The 19693-nt window shown below is 27.1% G+C and overlaps 1 protein-coding gene across 6 annotated transcripts in view; it reads right to left on the bottom strand.

Moving 5' to 3' along the window:
• Positions 1–19693, bottom strand: part of Atg18a (Autophagy-related 18a) — a 43417-nt gene that overhangs the window by 11968 nt on the left and 11756 nt on the right. For 2 of the 6 annotated variants that reach the window (XR_006225185.3, XR_011637732.2), the window contains exons 2-11: positions 18283–18368; positions 15538–15707; positions 14315–14509; positions 13905–13997; positions 12616–12686; positions 9253–9360; positions 8016–8183; positions 6441–6548; positions 5462–5577; positions 3679–3792 (exon numbers count right to left, since the gene is read on the bottom strand). Coding sequence is in view for 4 of the 6 variants with exons in the window: in XM_016054216.4 (XP_015909702.2) it covers positions 3739–3792; positions 5462–5577; positions 6441–6548; positions 8016–8183; positions 9253–9360; positions 12616–12686; positions 13905–13997; positions 14315–14509; positions 15538–15707; positions 18283–18368 (1169 nt within the window). In the remaining 2 variants the exon portion in view is untranslated. The remainder of the gene's footprint in view (positions 1–3678; positions 3793–5461; positions 5578–6440; positions 6549–8015; positions 8184–9252; positions 9361–12615; positions 12687–13904; positions 13998–14314; positions 14510–15537; positions 15708–18282; positions 18369–19693) is intronic. The other 4 variants (XM_016054216.4, XM_016054217.4, XM_016054218.4 and 1 more) reach the window with 2 other exon arrangements.

The following is a 19693-nucleotide window of genomic DNA, read 5'->3' as shown; positions in this document are numbered from 1 at the left end:
TAAGTACTGTTTCATTCAATTAACTGAATTCTTTTAATTTTCATACAATTTACCTTAAGTTTAACACCATGAATATAACTTATACAGTTTCTTTGCTACATAAGATTTTTTTCAATGTGTATATAGTGTGTAATAAATTAAAAGTTTAATGCAAGATTTTCAATTTAATGTGCTTGCTGTTTTTTGAAATATATTATAGCAAATAAATAAATAAATAAAAACCATGCGCAAAAAAACATTAAATTAATTTTATATAAGTTGCTTAATTTTAAATAAATAGGATAAAAAAAAAATGAGATAGTTCCAGTCTTAACTCTTCAAAAATATTGTACACTAAGTATTACATAATTTATTATTTTAAAATTTATTATTATAATTTATTTATTACTATTTTTATAGAGCAAACAAAAGGAAAAACAAACGGAAAATTGAAGCCAAATTATTCTTTAACAAGTAATTACATTAGGTGTAAAACTATTCTGTTTCCCAACTAACTTTTGATCTGAACACAATCTGGAAAAATATTGTTAACAGTTAGGATAGAAAGTGGTGAGACGTGTTACACGTTTGAATTATTATATATTAATACAGTAGAGAACCGATTATCTGGAACGATTGGGACCATCGCGATTCTGGATAATAGATATTTCCGGTTTTCTGAATCGCTACAAAATGCCGTTTTTTTAATGTTTATAAAACGAAACAAACTTTTTTTTTTGAAATAGTTTTAGAAATAATAAAAAATTATAAATAATAATACACTTAAGTTTAAATAAGGAAAGAAATTATGAAATAAAAATTATATACAGGCTTATATATGTTATTAATGTTATTATTAACATTAATAACATATATAAGCTATTTGTGCTTATGTGAGATTCGTCTACAAACGGCTTTTGATCCGCCCTCTAAATCAGTTCTTTCGTCTACTCGATAAGCAGTACACTCTAAATAACAAAATGAGCTCAAAATCTTGCAAGAAAAAAAATTTTTTTAATGGAAGAAAATTAATTTCCGGTTCCGAATTTCATTCAGGTTATCTGGTTTTCCGGTTTTCTGATTTCCGGAAAAGAGGTTCTGCACTGTATTACTATTTGTATATTTTGTCAAATATACAGATAGTAATATAATTTAAAATATAATTATAAGAACAATAAAAAAAATTGCACAAAATAAAAATAAAAAAGTTATTTGGATAATTTAATGAAAAAAATAAAGTTTAACCAATTAGTGTAAATGATCCATTTAAATTTTTTATAATTTTAATAATAATCTTTTTATTCATCTTATTATCTCAAACTTAGTCATTTTAAAAAATCAATTAAAATTGCCTTCAGTAATTTAAAAATTGAGATCGTTTTAGCAGATGTTTACTCATATTATAATTGACAATCAATGACATTCAGTATATATTGACTTTGCATTCTTCAAATGTCAATCTAAAAAAAAACAGATCTTTTTCCTATAAATTTTTAATTTTAATAAAAATATATCATTAAAACAGTAAAAAAAATTTATTAATGAAATAAAGTAAATATAAATAGTTATTAAAATTGCTTTCCAAAAAAATTATTTTTATAATTCTATAAGTTTGTTCAATAACCAGCATTTAGATTTAAATCTCTTTGTCAGATCTAATTTAAAATATCTCATAACCTAATAATGCTAACTTGAAAAAGAAATACAAATGGTAAATTGAATACATACTAAATTAAAAAGTACTAAAAAGATTATCAATTTTTCTCACCCACTGTTGTTCTGAAATAAAAAAATAAGTTTGAAGTATTCCTCTAAATTCTTTTCTTAATTTAAATATATGTGTATATCGATTGACTTGGTAGCTCTGTTTCTCTGTAAGTTACTTTTGTTATTGTGGCTTTTGAACTCGTTTTCTAACAAACAAACCTTTTATGAGAAATTGGTTTAGAAGTTGGTTACTGGCACAGTAAAAAAATTAATGAATTAGAAATTTTTTCATTTACAGTAAACTTTGTCAAAGGCAAACAAATTATGAGGTGGAATTCCGCCTTAAGCAGAAATTTTAAAGTCTCAGAAATTTTTAAAAGTCCATAGCATTACATAATAACATTTGGGAGTGGAAGCATTTTCCAAATTTGTGTATTAATCTTTTATAGCGAATGTTTATTTATTTATAAGGAACATTTCAAATCATTCTATCTGTCTAAGCATTACACTGTTAAGTAAAGTAGGTAACATATAACTGATTACTCAAGAAATAAGGCAATTTTACTCATTTGAAAAATGGAACATAAATGGAAAAGTCTAAATTTGCTATTTTTGTAGAGAACTACTTATATTGTTGAACATTGAACTGCAAATAGGTCACTGAAATTTTGAAATATAGTGGCATTTTGATGTACAACGGAAAATGTGTTACAAAAATAAAACAAAAATTGATTTAAGACTTATTTTTCTAAACTAAAATTGAACACACTGTCAACCTAAGTGTTAGATGAGTGCATGTTTTAATGTATATATTCCTTTTTTAATGCATAGGTGAATTCTATTTTAAAGACGATGAGAAAACAGAAGAACTTTAGGAAAATGTAAAATCGAATGATAAAGTAAAAATATTAACATTGTTTGAAATAAATGTATTTTGAAGATGCTATACAACTTTTAAAATGTTAGTACTATAATTATTTTGGCACAAGTGTTAAACATTGTTCGATTGAAACATTCAGTTACATAAAATTAGTTAGGACATAAAATTTTATAGCAATCTGCTTTTTTGATTTGGCACCGATTATTTCCATTTTATATTTTATTAAAAATAGAAGCAAACATTTTTATGATACAAAATATGTTGGATCTTATTATTTCAGATAATCGAGGATTGATTGTTGTTTACTCAATTAGATGTCTATATCACTATATACTTCGAATTGATAAAAACAATTTTGTGACATTATAATAAGTATAAAAACTCAAATGAGTAAATGAATTATATTATTAATCAAATGAGTCGATTCCAATAACTTAAGTTTAAAGATAACGTTATCATTAATCAGCATTCAATTCCAGAAATATAAAATATTTTGCATAAAAAAAAAGCACCAAATAGTTGTAAGTAATGGCATAATACTACATATTTTAATTAAAGTGCACAGATGGATAAATTAAAATTATGAATAGGTAACTCTTTTTGAATTATTTTACTCGTATCACAGTATACAAATATACTTCAATGAATATTATTATGCTTTAATAAAAGACAAATTAGTCACTTTAATCATTTTTGCCATTAAGATAATCAAGATAATTTTAAGATTAATTTTAAAAAATAATTCAATAATAATTTTAAAAAATTTTACAATTAAGATTTTAAACTGATTTTGATTATTCAGAGAAGAAATTACAAGAGAAAAAAATAGATAGCAAGAAAAGATAAAGACTGAAACAAAAAAAAGTAAGTAGAATTATATAATACAGTATGCAGTAGAAAATATAAAGAAAATAAAGAAATAACTATACATATCTCATGTTTTTAACTATTAAAAAAAAAGACTAAATAAAAAGGGTAAAAAAAAAATTTAAAAAAAACTCTTTCAGAGATGCAACAAATTTGCCCTTTTTTTTCTCGTCGTGTCACAGTGTTGTGCCTGCTGATTGTGAACCATACGTGTTTGAGAACGGAAAGGCAAATTCATTACATACTTTAAGAGTGAGGCATGCCTCATGCAAGAAACGGTTGTGACGGGCCATGCGTCTACACACCTTGGGCTGTACCTGTGTCCCCTCCTCGCACAATGGCCGCATAACTTGTACTCCCTTGAAGTCAAGAAGAAAAAAGAAGAAATGGTCAGCACACACATGGGGAGGATTCACAACTCACGCTCACACATTCATCAACTCGTACTTAAGCATCCTGGTCACTCCACACTTTGTGGTGTAGGTTTAAAATATATTATTTATATCTTTGATCTAATGATCATAATTTTGCGAACTGAGATGCGATCGTAATTGTCAATGGCGGTGGTTGTTTTGAACCCACGATCTGAAGCTCACAGTGGCATGATTCTGGTACAGGTATGATTTACATTCAAAGTGACGAGTACCAGGAAACTTAAGCTTCCTTCACAAAGACTGACAAACCATTTTAAAAATGCATGAAAACATTGAGGAAATAAAGAGATATTATAGAGTATAAATGAAACTAGATGTACTCTAGTTTTAGAAAAACAATTTAATACTCATATTACTAATATCAGTTAATTTTAAAGAAATTTGAACCCTGTTAAAAACTACAACAGTTAGGATGACAAATGCTGATTCATTAATACTGTATACAAGCAAACATTAGCCTGCAACTTTAAAATCTAACTTTTATAATATTAATTACATCACTGTTCATTAATTTCAATATAGTACTACAATAAATAAATAAAAACATAAAAAATCTTGAAAAAAATTATTAGAAAAGTATTTATATGAAAATAATATTTTTCAGAAAATAAACTTAGAATTTAATTATGTCTCACTAATTTACTCGTGAAATAACAATATATAATTTTTTTTATATTATATATATATTGAATATATACAATATTATATTATATAATTCACATATAATCAAATGAAATAATAAAAAAGTAATAAAAAATACTGTTTAAAATCCTAAGGTATGTATTGAAAATTTCAAAAAATTTTTGAAACACAACACTTTTTTTAAAAAACTTTTTTGTTTTTACCTTGATGACTAAAATAAATATTTTTTGAGAAAGGTCTGCATCACTTTCCTTAATGACTCCTTTTCCCATTTGCATTTAAAATCCAGGAAATAAAAATACACACATAAGAGGCCACAAAATTAACAGAAACTTATCAGTTTTAGAAGACGTAATAATGCTAATGGTGTTTAATTGAGGTAATAAGTACTACTGGTATTGAGGTAGTAGGTTTTTCTTGAGCTCCCAAAATATTAAGTAACAGTTAACATTGCAGTAAAAAGAATAAAAATGTTTTCTAACTTCACTATGGAGGATAAACTCAGCAAAGAATTAAAATGATCTAAAACCAGTTTATTTGAGGATGAAGCTCAAAGGCAATTCCCATTAAATGGAGGAAGCAATACAAATAATTTAATGATTTTAATTCCTCCTTTGATCTTACTGATTTTAATAAGTAGCCAGAGTTACAAAACACAATTTTCATTATTTTGTGTCCCCTAGAGTGAGTATATCTATATAATATTTTGATTCCTAATATTTTAAATGGATAAATATATATGGGGAGAGTTCAGGACCCACTTTAATGAACATAAAAAATACTACAATCAAAATTAATGAACAGTGGGTTCTAATTAACTATAATTTAAAAAAGTAATTGATGTATTACAACAGAAAAAGTAATAGAAAGCAACAATTGCAAAAAATGTTACAAATAATAATGCATTATCAAAATAGTTTAAACCAAATGATCTTTTCTAAAATATCATTACCAGGCTGAAAAGGTCGTCTGACACTCGGTGAATCTGGTAGGGCAGCAGGTGGGGAATTCTCGGTGCTCGAATCACCAGGTTTCATTATGACGCTCTTTTCTGTCAAATTAATAAGGCTGGAAAAAAGTAAAAATTATTTCATTATGTTACAGAAGTTAATATTTCAAGATAGGCTTATGGATAAGAGTTAAGGACAAACAATATATATTTGGCTTACTTATACATTAAAATTTTGATTGTTGATATTTTATAATCATGATGTTCATTAATCATAATAATTAATTATAATCATGTTGCTCATAAATTAATTATAATCATTTATGTTGATTAATCAAATACAATCAATTACAGTTATCAACTCTTTATGCGGTCTCAGTAATATTATCAATCGTTTATTGCGATCAAAATATTACTCGGACTTGATTTCCTTTCATAATTTGTAATTACATCTTTTAATGTTATCAAGCTGAAAAGAGAAACTGAAGGAATGATAGAACATCCTTTAGATATAACATCTCAAAAGATCGAGTCATGTACGAAAATATGCTTGTAGCTTCCATATTAATAAAATCAAAAGTTTGCTAGATTGTTATGAGAAAAAAAGATGGATGATATGAACATATGAGTCAGATGAAGATGTGAAGATGTTAAGCCACCACCTACAAACTCTGAAATTAGAAATGCAATGAAAATGTTGAAATATGCTCATATAAACAGCATTACAATTATATACAATTTATAAATGAGCATCTCAGGAAAAATTGCTGATGACTAATTTTTTTTAATATCACATATAATTTGAATAATTTAAAAGAAAAATATCAAGTAAGTTTTCCCCCCGTTTTATTTTCAAACTCAGTATATGTGGCTTCAATTTTGTTAATAATATCAAATTCATTGAGTTCCCAAAGTCACCACACTAAGCAGAGACAACTTTTTCCTTAAGTAAAAAAAAAGTTAATGGAATATTTTTTCTTACTTGTGAGAGACAACAAAAGTGCAATCTCCTCCTTCAATTGGTTCCAAATCATAGATATATAGTTTACCTTCTCCAGACACCACAAGAACACGTTGAATTTTCTCAATTCTATATATATATAAAATAAAAAATATAAGAAATTTTTTTTTTAACAGAACAAAAATAATATTACTTAATAATCTTTGAAAAAATGTACATTAGTAATAAAGTTGAGCTGAAAAAACATAAATAACAAATAGGTAAATTATCGATTAAGGGGCAATTGTAATATAAAGGGATAAGCATGTATATTGCAGTTTCCCCTTTGTACATAAAGAGAAAACAAAATCAACATGCCACTCCTTTAGAACTGGCTGAGGGCAACTTATTAAAAACCACCAATTCTTTTCTATACACAGGAAAAAATAAAGAATTTGTCCCTTTCAACCTCACCACTTTTCGATAAAAAAAAAAAAGAACTTTCCCTCTACTTAACTTTAAGGATAACTAGAATTCCTATAATTTGCTTCAATAGTTCTAGTTCAAAATGGTGGGAAAACCAAGCAAAAATATGTTCTAGTTTTTTGCATACCGGATAAAAAGTGCTGCATTACTCTAATTTCCTGCTGCCGATAATGACAAAAGTAAATTTTCTGACGTACATGTTTAAAGTTTGGTTATAATTCTGCGTACATAAATTTGGAGGCAGACTATTTTTTCCCCTGCACGAATTAGGTGTTCCAGGGAATAAACTTATTTTTCACATACTTCTGCGACAGAAAGGCCTAATCTCTGCATTGTGGACGATACTTCTCTAATGGTTGCAAAATTCACATTTTACTGAATGATACTTGGTTCTGTTAATTTCATTGAAAATGTATTTCCTTATCATTATGTACAAAAAATTCAAAAGTTTACATAAGATGCCCCTTTTTCACAAATATCTCAAGGTGATCCTTTCAAGGTGTCAGATAAATTAACTGAAATTTTGAAATATCTTGTTTTTAATTCTTTACCACATTTTATGAAAGCAGGGCAGTTTGCATCCTTGCTCTATAATTTTTGGTATATTTGGATATCCCACTCAATTTCAGAAAAAAACTATCTGACTTTTCCAGGTATGTCAGGTAAATTTAAATGTAAACCCAAACCATATTTAATCCATGCCATGCAACTTTTCAAGATTTTTTATTTGTAATGTCAAATGTAAGATTTTGTGAGCAAAAAAAAATATTATTGAATGTGGATGGGAACATGGCAGTTCGACTAAAATGCGAAATTTTTACAACAAATAATTCCATCAGATGTGAAAATTATTGAACTCCAATCTCAATTACTGATACTGACAATTCTAAGAGAGAATATTTTCCAGATATAATACCACGACCATTCCCTGATTTTTGGAGTTAAAGTAAAATCCTCTGTGGGAGCCCTGGTATAACATAAGCAAAATCATAGATTTTTCTGTTTCTAGCAAAAATTTATTCTAGGTAGACATAACATTTCTTTCCATTTTAACTCTCCACTTGCTAGACAAATATAAATAAATTGTTTTAATTATTTGTACTAATAAATAAAGAAAGAAAGTGATCTCACGTTGCTAGTGTGCATATGTTCCTCACTCCAAAGAAGGGAAGGTGAACATTTGCAAAGGACCGTTCTTGGTACAACATGTCAGCCACTTGTGTGGGAAGGTAACTGGCTGAACTGATGATGGCCTTACCAAACAGTCCCAACCAGCTTTGGGGGTCTTCAGAGGGCTTCCTGAAAAAAAAAACACAACGAAAAGTTAGATCAAAGGAGCAACCTGTCACAAAACCTGTATTTAAAAAGTGAATAATGCCCGTTTAGAACAAATTTTAAAACTAGATTCAAGGGTCTATTGTTCAAGATTTTTCAAATAGCATCAATATTTTTTGACAGTATTTTGTTTCAATAAAAATTGTAACATGTGATACTAATGATAAAGAAGAAAATAAGAATGTGTCACAGCTAGAGTAAAACTTTTTCAACATCATGTTTGATATTTATGCATCATTTGATAAAAATCAGGAGTGATTGGGACACAAAGTGAAAAAAACCTGAAAATTTTATGTGCAAAAAATCAATATCAATTTATATACAATGCATGCTTCGTATTTAACATATTTTTTTAGATAGTATTTATAATTCATTTACCTACCGATGAAGAATATCTTTAGAGTAACTTAATTGAAGAAAAATCTTAGTTCCTACAAGAATCACGATGTTGTATTTTTAAAATTGCATGAATAAGAATCACCATATCAGATTACAAAATTGCGTGAATATAAATCACGCCATTAATTTTTTAAATCAGGTGAATAAAAATTGTGGTGTATGATTTTTAAACCAAATGAGTACAAATTGCTATTTCCAGCTTTTAAATTAGGTAGATACGAAAATTAATGTTTGCTATTCCGTGAGAATTGGAATCCTGATAGAATCAGAATTGGGTTCTGGCACAGTTCCATGTATTTAAAATGGTGAAAATCCGCCAAACCAAAAGAATGAAATTGACGGAAGAATCACGAGCATGCAAGCACATGCATCAGAATCATGTGCATATTTCCAAATATTTTTAAAAAACAAATATATTTATTCATCTTCTTTTGTAATGTAATTGCTTTTGCAGTAACTTTTAATTATTGTAAATTTATTAATTTCCAAAATCGTTAATTTTTTATCACTTTTCATACAGTTTTAAGTGATTATTTGATATCTTATGTTGACCAGCATCTATCCTTCACAATGAATGGACTCATGAGAGAAAACATATTGAGACTCTACTGTATATATAAAAACACAAACTTACACGTCTTTCAGCTCTTCCAATCTAAAGATGTGAACAGTGTCTGTGTTGCTAGAAGCACTCAGATACTTAGAATCTTCACTGAAGGACAATGAATATATCCTAACACATCTGAAAATAACAATTATTGTACATGATTCAGCATGAAATATTATATGAGTTTTTTAACAACTTTTAAACTGGGTGGGTTCCAACTCAATTTTGGAAATAAAAATTCCTGATTTTTCCGCATTTTCAAATAATTCTAGAATAAATTAGTGCTACACATAGCATTTTTTTAAAATCAAAAACACAATGTTTTTTTTTTAATTTAAGAAGCAATTAAACTTGCATTTTGATATATATATATATATATACCGAATATTAAACTGTTAAAAACTGTTTATCAGGCAAAGGTTCAATCAAGTATATAAATTAGAAAAAAGCAATATTTTGAACAAAAATTTGAAAATGAAACATAGTTTATTGAGTCATATCAGTCAGCTATCTTATAACTCAACAATGTTTAAAAACCAAAATTAATTTATTCAGAATGGTGACTAATAAAAACTTAGCATTATTAGTAAACTGCAAATACAAAAGAAAAAATTCGAAACAAGAAATATTTAAGCATAGAACATTGTATAAAAATTATCTTTTTTTTTTTTAATAATTCAAAAATTACTCATGATGTCGCAGAATTTTTAAAAGAAGGATGTCAGACTTATTTGGCTTATCAGACATCAAAGGCTACTTATTGTTACCATTGTGGTGTAACTACCACTACCATTATTAAACATCAATTCACTAGTATATAAGATTTAGCACCATATTTCAATATTAAGTAAACAACAAACTCTTGACTTGCTGTACTTCCTGTAAGAAAGTATACAGCTGCTAACAGATGATTTTGATTTCTTTAAAACAGATAATTTTGCTTTAAATAAAAGAAAAAAGATATATGAATTCTGAGCTCAAATCTGCTGTATTTCATAAGTTATTAATAATATTAAGTAATTTTGGAGAGTTTGAAGTGACAATTTGTTTTAGTTACTTATAGATATATTGTTAAAAAAAGGTGACAGGGTTGCTAGTTTTAGTAAGAACTCGCTTTTTTGGCTCTCCCAATTCGACCTCTTGTTACTTGTTTATTGCTGTTTGTTCTTGTTACAAGCCATGCACCAACATACTTTAGTATTAGCAGATTGTTTTAAAACAGCGAGATTAAGTTCATTTCACTAATTATCATTCAGGTTTAAATTTTGAAATTTGTATATTGTTGACAAGGTAAGATCAACATATATTTTTCACTAATTAATTTTTATTTTTTAATGTCTGATTAACTTTTTACTTTCAACGTTTACCAAACAGACAAAGAATAAAATTCTTAATCGTTTGAAGAAAATAAGTCCTTAACTAAATTGTATGATTAATTTTCTTTTCAATTAATAAATTAAACAATAGATAATAAATTAAATGAAAGATAAAATAAAGTTAAATAATAGATATTTTGCATTTTTAAAAATAATAAAATAAAATAAATATTTAATGAATACATAAACATGTTTGCTGATAATTTTGCCCCAGTGCATGATAGTTACTAAGAGATTGAAACAAATATATTAATAGTAAATGATACAGTAATTTTAAAACACACCATCAATCAGCCATTCTACTACTAAAAAACTGATCTGGTTAAAAGTAAAAAAAGAAAGTTAATATTTCTACTTTTAAAATGGTAGTTTGGAACCTAAATTACTAAATTTTTTACACCTCTGTAATGCAAAATAGACTTATAAAGATTATTGTAGGTATAAGGGAGTAAGGGTTCGTGATTTTTTTAAAAAAAATCAAAAGAATCAGATTTTTTTGATTTAAATCAGATTTTTTTGATTTTTATTCAAATAAGCTGTAAGAACTTTAATTTATGATTAAAAAAAATTATAAATGTTTAATCAAATTAACTTAATATTAAAACTATATTGTAACAATATTTTAGAAGCTCTAACTAAAATAATTTTTCATTATAATACATGGCTTTGAATGCATAGCAACCATTTTGAAACAAATGCATGATTAAAATTTAAAGACTAGATGAAATAGAGAATTTAAAGAATACTTCAGGGGTCTGTCTGGGTTTTTCTGAGAGGTACCTTTTTTGTGAAAATTAAAAATTATATTAAAGAGTCCACACAAATATAGTAAAAATATGGATTTATTGTTTCTTACGAGACACAAAAATAAAATTTTAAGAAAAAGTATTTTGTGTGATTATTCTATCATTTTTCTTAAAGTTGAATTTGTAAAGGTACCGGCTTGGACAGACCCCTGTGCTTTAACTATTAAAACAAAGTTTCAGTTAGCAAACCATAACTTTAATTTAAAATTGTGATTTCTTTTTTTTTTCTCTTGATTTTTAAAATGACAAAATAAATGTAGCAGACTGTGTTTATAAATGTAGTCATTCATCAAAAAATAAATAAATATTTAATCTATATATTTTTATATTAAAATATTCATTTTTAATTCTATATCAAAATAGATAAGTTAAGCTAAAAAAAAAATTTGAAAATCTATGTATTCATTGGAATTTTTTTTCGCAAAATTTCTTCATAGAAAATCAGATAATGTCAAAGATACTGTAAACATACAATGAGAAAAAAATACCAGTTAATAACCCTACTGCATCAAATAGACTTCGAAGGAGTTTGAAAGGGAAGAATGACACTATATTAGGAAGAAAAACATCTGAATTCATCAGCCCTTTTTTTTTCTTTTTCTGTTTTTGGCATATTAGGTTAATTTCTTTTTAATATAACCTCAAGCTTCAGAAATATACATTTTCCACCAATAAAATATGATATAGATTTTAATTCACACTTTTTCATTCAAAAGGTAGAATTTTAATTAACATTATTTGTATTATTTTTTGAAAAAAATTCATGTTTATTAATTACTTTCTACAGCTATGCAAGTCTATATTAAGACAGTATTAAATGTTTACTTTAATCTGTACTTTCAATCTCAAGAATCAAAATATTTTTAAAAATGTATTTTCAAATGTGTTGGAATTTAACACACACCAAGAAAGTAATTTTGTTAACTAAAATTAATTAATGCAGCAATTTATTTAAATTAAATTTTAATGCTAAGAAAAGAAAATAATAAAAGTATCAAAAATTTAAAACATTGTTTTTTAACTTTTAAAATCAATATATATAGATAAAAAAAATTAGTTGATTTAAATCAATGATTTTTTTAAAAAAATTATTTGATTTAAATCATGATTTAAATCGTGATTTAAATCAAGCTGATTTAAATCAACGAACCCTGGGAGTAACATTAAAAATTGTAAAGAGTTTTGAGTAAGAGAAAAGAATTTCTAACCTTTTCATGCCACGACGGAATTCATAGAGTTTAGATCCATCTAAGACATTGAAGACCCTTATGACAGTACCCTACAATCAGAATAAACACTCCGTTATAATTGATAAAAATAAATATTTATACTTACTAAAATGTATTTATATATTTTGGTAACATAAATCATTTCAAGCAGACCAACTAACAAAGCCCAGAAATATTAAAAAAACAAATAAAAATGAACTATGAAAAAATTGTTGATCTTTTGAAAATTAAAGCAGTTATGATCAAATATAATAAATTGCATTTGGTAACTAAAATTCATAACATTACTTTAGGAAGTGAAATTAAAAATTTAGTTGTAATTCTTCTAAACTCTATAGAGAAAAAAAATGACAGGTGAGGCAGTATGAACAAAGTAAAAAAATCTCCTTGCTTTATCACTTTTTTTTTTTTGAAAAAATATATACTTACCCTATTTTTTACGTACCTTAAAAAAAAAGACTTTACAAAGGATTTCAAAGAATTTGAAAGTTAAAAAAAATTTTGATGAGTGACTTGGTTTTTTTAAAAAAAAAAATTATGGTCATGTTTGGTTTAAGCACCGATTAAAGGAAGAATGAAGAAAATTCTCTAAATACATCATCCAAGTTTTAAAAAGATATTTTCTGTCAAAAACATTCACAAATCCGTAACAGCTCAAGATTGTGATAATTGGTCCTAACTGACCTTCCCGCAAAAAAAATTCAAAAAACTTGGGATAAGTAACAATTTCAAATATTAACTAGAAAAGAAATCATTGTGATACCGACATTAGTGTAAATAAAATTGCAAACACACACACACATATATGTTACTGCAAATAACAGAAATAGGTGTTGTTGACTTCCACCAGTGAATGTTGACATTCACATAGTCACTTTGGTAAATATCCGAATAGGTCTAGATAAGTGCCACTGCCAGGTATACATTAGCCTGGTATGACCTACATCAATGTCTTTTTACGGTTCAGTGCCACTGCCCGGTATACCCTACACTGATGTTTTTTTAAGATCACTCAGAGGACATTAAAATATCGAATAAATATAAAAATATCAACGAATAAATTAATATCAAATCGGATATAACAAATATTTCGGACATTCACCAAAGCGACTACGTGATTGTTGACATTCACCAGTGGAAGTAGACACTCTCTAGATATCGGTCATTCACGGTAACATATAATATAGCACACAAATTCTTCAGTCAGCATGAATTACGGTATAATTGTACATTTTTGTTGAGTGTGAGAGGCAAAGTGTGAGACATACTTTTTCAGAAGCTGTAGCCAATTTAGTTCCCGTAGGGTCAAATGCCATGGCAGCAAGAGGATTGTCATGAGCTGGAATCATGGATTTTGCTTGCTACAATAGACACACATAAAAATTATCGAATGGTATCCACTTCTGCAACGTTCAAATACACGCACCAAAATAATTGTATTAAATTAACAACATAATTTATAACTAAAAACATAAAAAAGGAACTAACTAAAGTCTCTTTTTTTTAAACACTGACCAACAAAGTTAGTCACTTTGTAATCAATTAAATCCATTTTAAATGATAATTTTATCTCAAAGCAAATATTTGATAGATATAAATAACAATAACGAAAAAGCTATTGATATTGTAATATTTCTTTTCAATACATGTAGTAGCAACTCAAACTTAAAAGACTCACCAAATTTAATGCATCAAAAATTTGTACTTCACCGATTGAGCTGCTTCCAGGATAAGCGAGATAGTTGTTTTCGTTACAAACGGAAAGGACACATAATCCAGATGGGTTAGGAGGAGTGTCTTTAATTGTGTGCAGAACTTTCATGTCCCTTATATTGTGGATATAAAGGCTCTCTTCTAAGCAGACTACAAGTCTCTGAAAGGAACAATTAACATCAAGATTACATCTAGAGAAAACTGCAAGACATGGTAATAAAGTTAAAAATATGCAATAAAAAAAATTTTTATTGCATGAACAGAATTAAGACTACATCTAAGTAGATTACAAGTTGCTGCAAAATTAAAAAAACTATAACGGAATGCGATAGCTTAAACACGCCACCAAAAAAATAAAAACTACATCCAAATAAGACTAAGAGTTGTAGATATAAATTAAAAATTAGCACAGTAAAACAATATTTTAAATAAATCACCAGAATCAAGGTTACATCTAAGAGAACAATAAGTAGTGGTAATAAAACTAAAAAAAAAAACAATTATCAGAATACATAAAATAGAATTAAGATAATATTAACAATTACAAAATAATTTACCTTAAAAAAGTGAGACATATAAGTTTTGTAAAATCAAATAATTTAAACAATTTGAAAAAAAAAATAATACCAGAATGCCTGCAATATTTATTCATATTTTGGTTTATCAGTTAGTGCCTGAAGGTGCTAATGTAAAGCAGTTCATGTTTACAAACTCAGTTCATAAATATATCAACAAAATAATTGAAACTACTAAAAATAATTTAGTCTTAGAATGAGGTTAAGTTTTTCTTAATTTTAGGTTTTATTTTGGTAAAATATAAAAAAATAACGTTTAATGGCATAACTAAGAACTTTTCAAAGATCAAATATCTTTCGAATGATCAATCAAAATTTTAGAGTGGGCTAGATTCACTTGGCCTCGTCAAATTAGACGGTAAAAAAGGCAGTCGAATCATGATTGTGTGTATTACAAAATTGGCATACACATATGAAGAACAAAACAGGAAGAAAACTAAAATTGTCTCTAAATTGTAAAAACAAAATAGGAAAAATGAATACCTGTTTAAAAAAATATATATTCTATTCAATATACATGTTCCTCTATAACGTATAGACAGATAAATAACAAATTATGCTTAACAGTGTTAACAAAGTACCAAATTAAGCAAACCAGTAAACACAGGATTACCTGTCTGTTTAGTTTAACAGCTAAGATGGTGTTTGAGTAGCTATAGTTACATATTTCGGAACACTTTTTAAAATGGCACACTTTGAGTTTTCGAGGAGCACAGTTAGTAACGAGTGCAACCAGACTAGAGGAGAAGAGTCTCTCAATGATACGGATGTCCTCGGCAGGTTCTGAAACACAAATATTGCAATTTAAACCTGTTACACAATTGACCACAGTTAACAAAAAAAAAAAAAAAAAAAAGAATTTTGAACAAAACCATAAACATTTTATTGAAACATATTCCAGGTTTTTAAAAAGCAGGATATAGTGTATATGTAGTATAATATTGAAAAATTTATGATTCATGATTGAATTTCTTTTATCTAATTTTTATGCAAAAACTTTATGACCCAATTTATTTTCTGTTATCTTGAAGTTTGAAAATGTAGGTTATCCAATACAGCCTCAAAAAATACAAGATTTTTGCTATCGGCCTGAGTTCTTCAAATAACCACTTACCTGCATTACCGATTCAGTCATCAGTATCAAGATTTACATAGCAAACATTTATTCCGCTTGCCAGGGATTATTTTAATTAGACATTTTAGAATTTAAAAAGTGAGCAAAGTTTTCAAAATCAGGTCAGAAAATAACTGATATAAATCATAAAATAGAACTCTTAACAATTGACATGAATTTTGTTGTTTGAGTTCTCTTACAGCTTAAAATAATTCATAAAACTATATAAAATAAGCAATTAAAAACATTTCTAAAGCTGCGAAGAGGAAGATGACACTATATCACCTTACTAATCCCAATACCCCATAATGGGAGAAGTCAATGCTGTAAAATAATTTGAAGTAAAATAATTTCGTAGTATCCTAAAAATAAAGCATACCTACGAATAAAGAACGACCAAAAATCAGAACTCAATTCGAAGTGTAAAAAAAAAAAAAAAAAAATGCTCATCACCAACCATTAATGAAAAGGTAGAAAAAATTTAATAAGTGTAAATTTATATTTTCTTCAGATTAATGTGACAAATTTATAAAAAGTATACAAAAAATGCTTTAAATACAAAATATAAAAAAATTTTAAATTTTGTTCTTAGACCTGTTGTACTATTTGTTACCATCTTATAACAACAGTATATATATATATAAAATTTTAAAATTATAAATTCATATTTTCTATCATCTCAACACTGAGTTTAATAAATTAAACTAGTGGGCTGCGCCCCCTGCTCACTAACGCTCGCCAACTCCCGAAAATTGCTACGCAATCTTATATGGTTTGCTTCGCAAACAAAGCTCGCTTCGCTCGCTACTAACTTTGGTACATTGCAAATACACAAAATTCTAAGAATTCAAAACAATCATTCAAATCCATATAAAAACTTTTTTTAAAAAAAAATTTTAGTAGGATACTAAGTCATTAAAATAAATTTGAATTCAAATAAATGACATGTAATTCGTTAAACCTATTAGAAATGTGCTATTGTATAATTCGTGATATAAATCAAAAATCGTCAAATAAATTCTTAATATATAAATTCGTGAAAAAAAGCGCTTTTGACAAAATACTAAAATAGAGATCTATCGACAAAGACTACTCACTTCTGCCTAGCTTAATAGTATGAGATTGCCGCAGCAGATGCTCGCTGGTTATTTCAGCTTCCGTTTTCAAAAGCGCTATATGTCGAGCCACCTCAGCTAGATTTGGCATGTGACATTTTTAGCGGCAATCAATGATCGATTCGCCGTGTAAGAGAAATAGTAACATAAACAAAACAAAGCAAACGTTGCCACCGGCGGAAAAGAAATACAGCCAAAATTTGGGAGCCACGTAAGAGAATTATATAAATTAAATGAATACAAGTGGATTGCATTAAAATAAAAAAAATTGCAAGATTTTACATCTTTTTTTCAATATGAGGGGTGAAAGAAAGGCTACTACCAAAATAAACATTCTAAACATATTAAATTTATCAAATAATAATAATAATAAAATAATAAGAATAAAAAAAATTAAGTGTAAAAATACATGATAAAAAGTGTAATAAAAAGAATCAAAACTAAGTAAAAACCTCTATTTTTCAATTTTTTATAATTACACATTGAATTAAATGAATCAAAAATATGCTGCTGCCCTCTTCAGTGCTAGGCAAATCCCAAATTCAAATAAAAAATGTTAGAATATTTCTGTCATGGAAAACCACAAAATTCAATTGAATGATTTTTTTTTTTTTTTTTTTGAAACACATAAAGTGCTAATATAGAAATATTATATAAAAAAAATATTATTAAACAAATTTTTAAATGAATCTTTTTCAAATTCAGTGCGGTATTTAATAAGATAAATCATCACAAATTAATCATAAATTAAATAAAAGATAAGCCCTAGAGAATCATATGAAATTTTAGCATAAATCAGGACAACACGATTAAAGTTCAAACTATTTAAACTCTATTTGTTATAAAATGGCTTGCCAGTTAGCAAAAATAAGTATATCGTGAAACCCTCTCTTCCTGCTTGGTGCTTATATGATATTTGATGGCCTTTAACTAAAAAAAAAAAGGGGGGACTTTAATTTTCAGGGAAATTTCAAATCAGGAAAACTGTGTACCGGGGAAATAGTAAGCTCTAAAGATTTTTGGAAACCACAAAAATATTTATCAACTTTAAATTATTATCAAAATAAAAATTTTAAAAAAAGTGACAATATGCAACCTTGATCATTAAAATCTTTAAAAAAGATTTTACCTTGGGATTCATGAATAATTTCCAAGTTATCAACAGAGTTGAAAGCATATAATTTAAAGCCATTCTTGGTACCAACAGCTAGTGATCTGAAACAGAAATTGGGAAAAAAAGAGATAAAAAATTTTTAAAATTGAGAGAAAATTTATATCTCATAGTATGTTACAATGATGAATCACCCTTAATAAATTTATTCACTAATAAACTTATTTAAGGAAGAAAAAAAAAGTTTGTTGATTGTAAGTTATATGAAGTTATAAGTAATTTTGGTAGACTCTTAAACTATTTGGTTTTATAACTGACCATTCTTTGTTCAACTCTGAGCCTCGTTACTTTAAACTGAACCAGGAAGACGAGGGGCATTTCAGCTTCGTGCAGGACTTTTAGAATGCTTCTGTATTTGTGTTACATGGAGAGGAAAATTGGAAAACATGTAAACCTCCCAGAGTTAACATGAGGGCAAGGGGATTAAAGTCCATGATTCATTTACCACTGAAGCTATTTTAAATCAGCATGGTGGTCGCACGAGCTGAGCGCAGAATTCGCATCGATCAGCCATCACTGGGACTCCAACCTGGATCACCTTATTGAGAGGCAAAGCTCTCAATCCCCTGAGACAACAAAACTCTTCTTAGATTATTTTTTGAGTTGAAAGATTTTCTATGAATATGAGTTTGAACAATTAGCTAACTTTAAATATTTAGACACAATAGTAAATAGTAATAACGACATAAAAATTTAAATCAAAACGGCTAACAGATTAGCATGGATCAAATCTAAACACATAAGTAGTCAAACAAAAATAAAGTTGTACAAGACACTAGTGAGACCAATCGTTTCATATGGCAGCGAAAGCTGGTAATCAACAAAGCAGATGAAGAGAAATTGATAATTTTTGAGAGAAAATATAAAGAAAAACTTTTGGTGCAGTAAGAGAAAACGGAACCTGAAGAATTCGTTATAACCATGAATTGCGATCAAAATTTAACGAACCTAACATTGTAAAAGTCATCAAGGTTTCTCAAACAAGGTAGCTATGACATGTACTGGGAAACAGAATTCATTTTTGAATAAATTTGTGTACAATAATAATTAATTTCTTTTTCACATTAACATAATTTTTCTTAAATCAGTTATAAAATACATTAATTTAAAAGCTAAATGTTCCTTTTTTATTCACAAATGCAAAAAAATTTTGTTTTAATAAAATTTTTGAAATTATATATGATTGGTATAAAATAGTTAATAATAAGTATGGTATAAAGGTGTGAATTAATACTATTTTAACACGGCAGGCAGCACAAAAATAAATTAATTAAATATGTGTGCTTACTTACAGTGGAAAAAAAAATTAGAAAACACTCTTGAAACTCAAAATTTGTTTTTAAAAATTGCCAGAGTTCAGTGGGAAAAA

This window comes from Parasteatoda tepidariorum, chromosome 5 (genome assembly GCF_982258835.1).
Source record: "Parasteatoda tepidariorum strain Cologne lab strain chromosome 5, Ptep-v5.0, whole genome shotgun sequence".
Classification (NCBI taxonomy): domain Eukaryota; kingdom Metazoa; phylum Arthropoda; class Arachnida; order Araneae; family Theridiidae; genus Parasteatoda; species Parasteatoda tepidariorum.
Note: the sequence above shows the minus strand (reverse complement) of the source record. Positions and strands in the feature narration are given on the sequence as shown.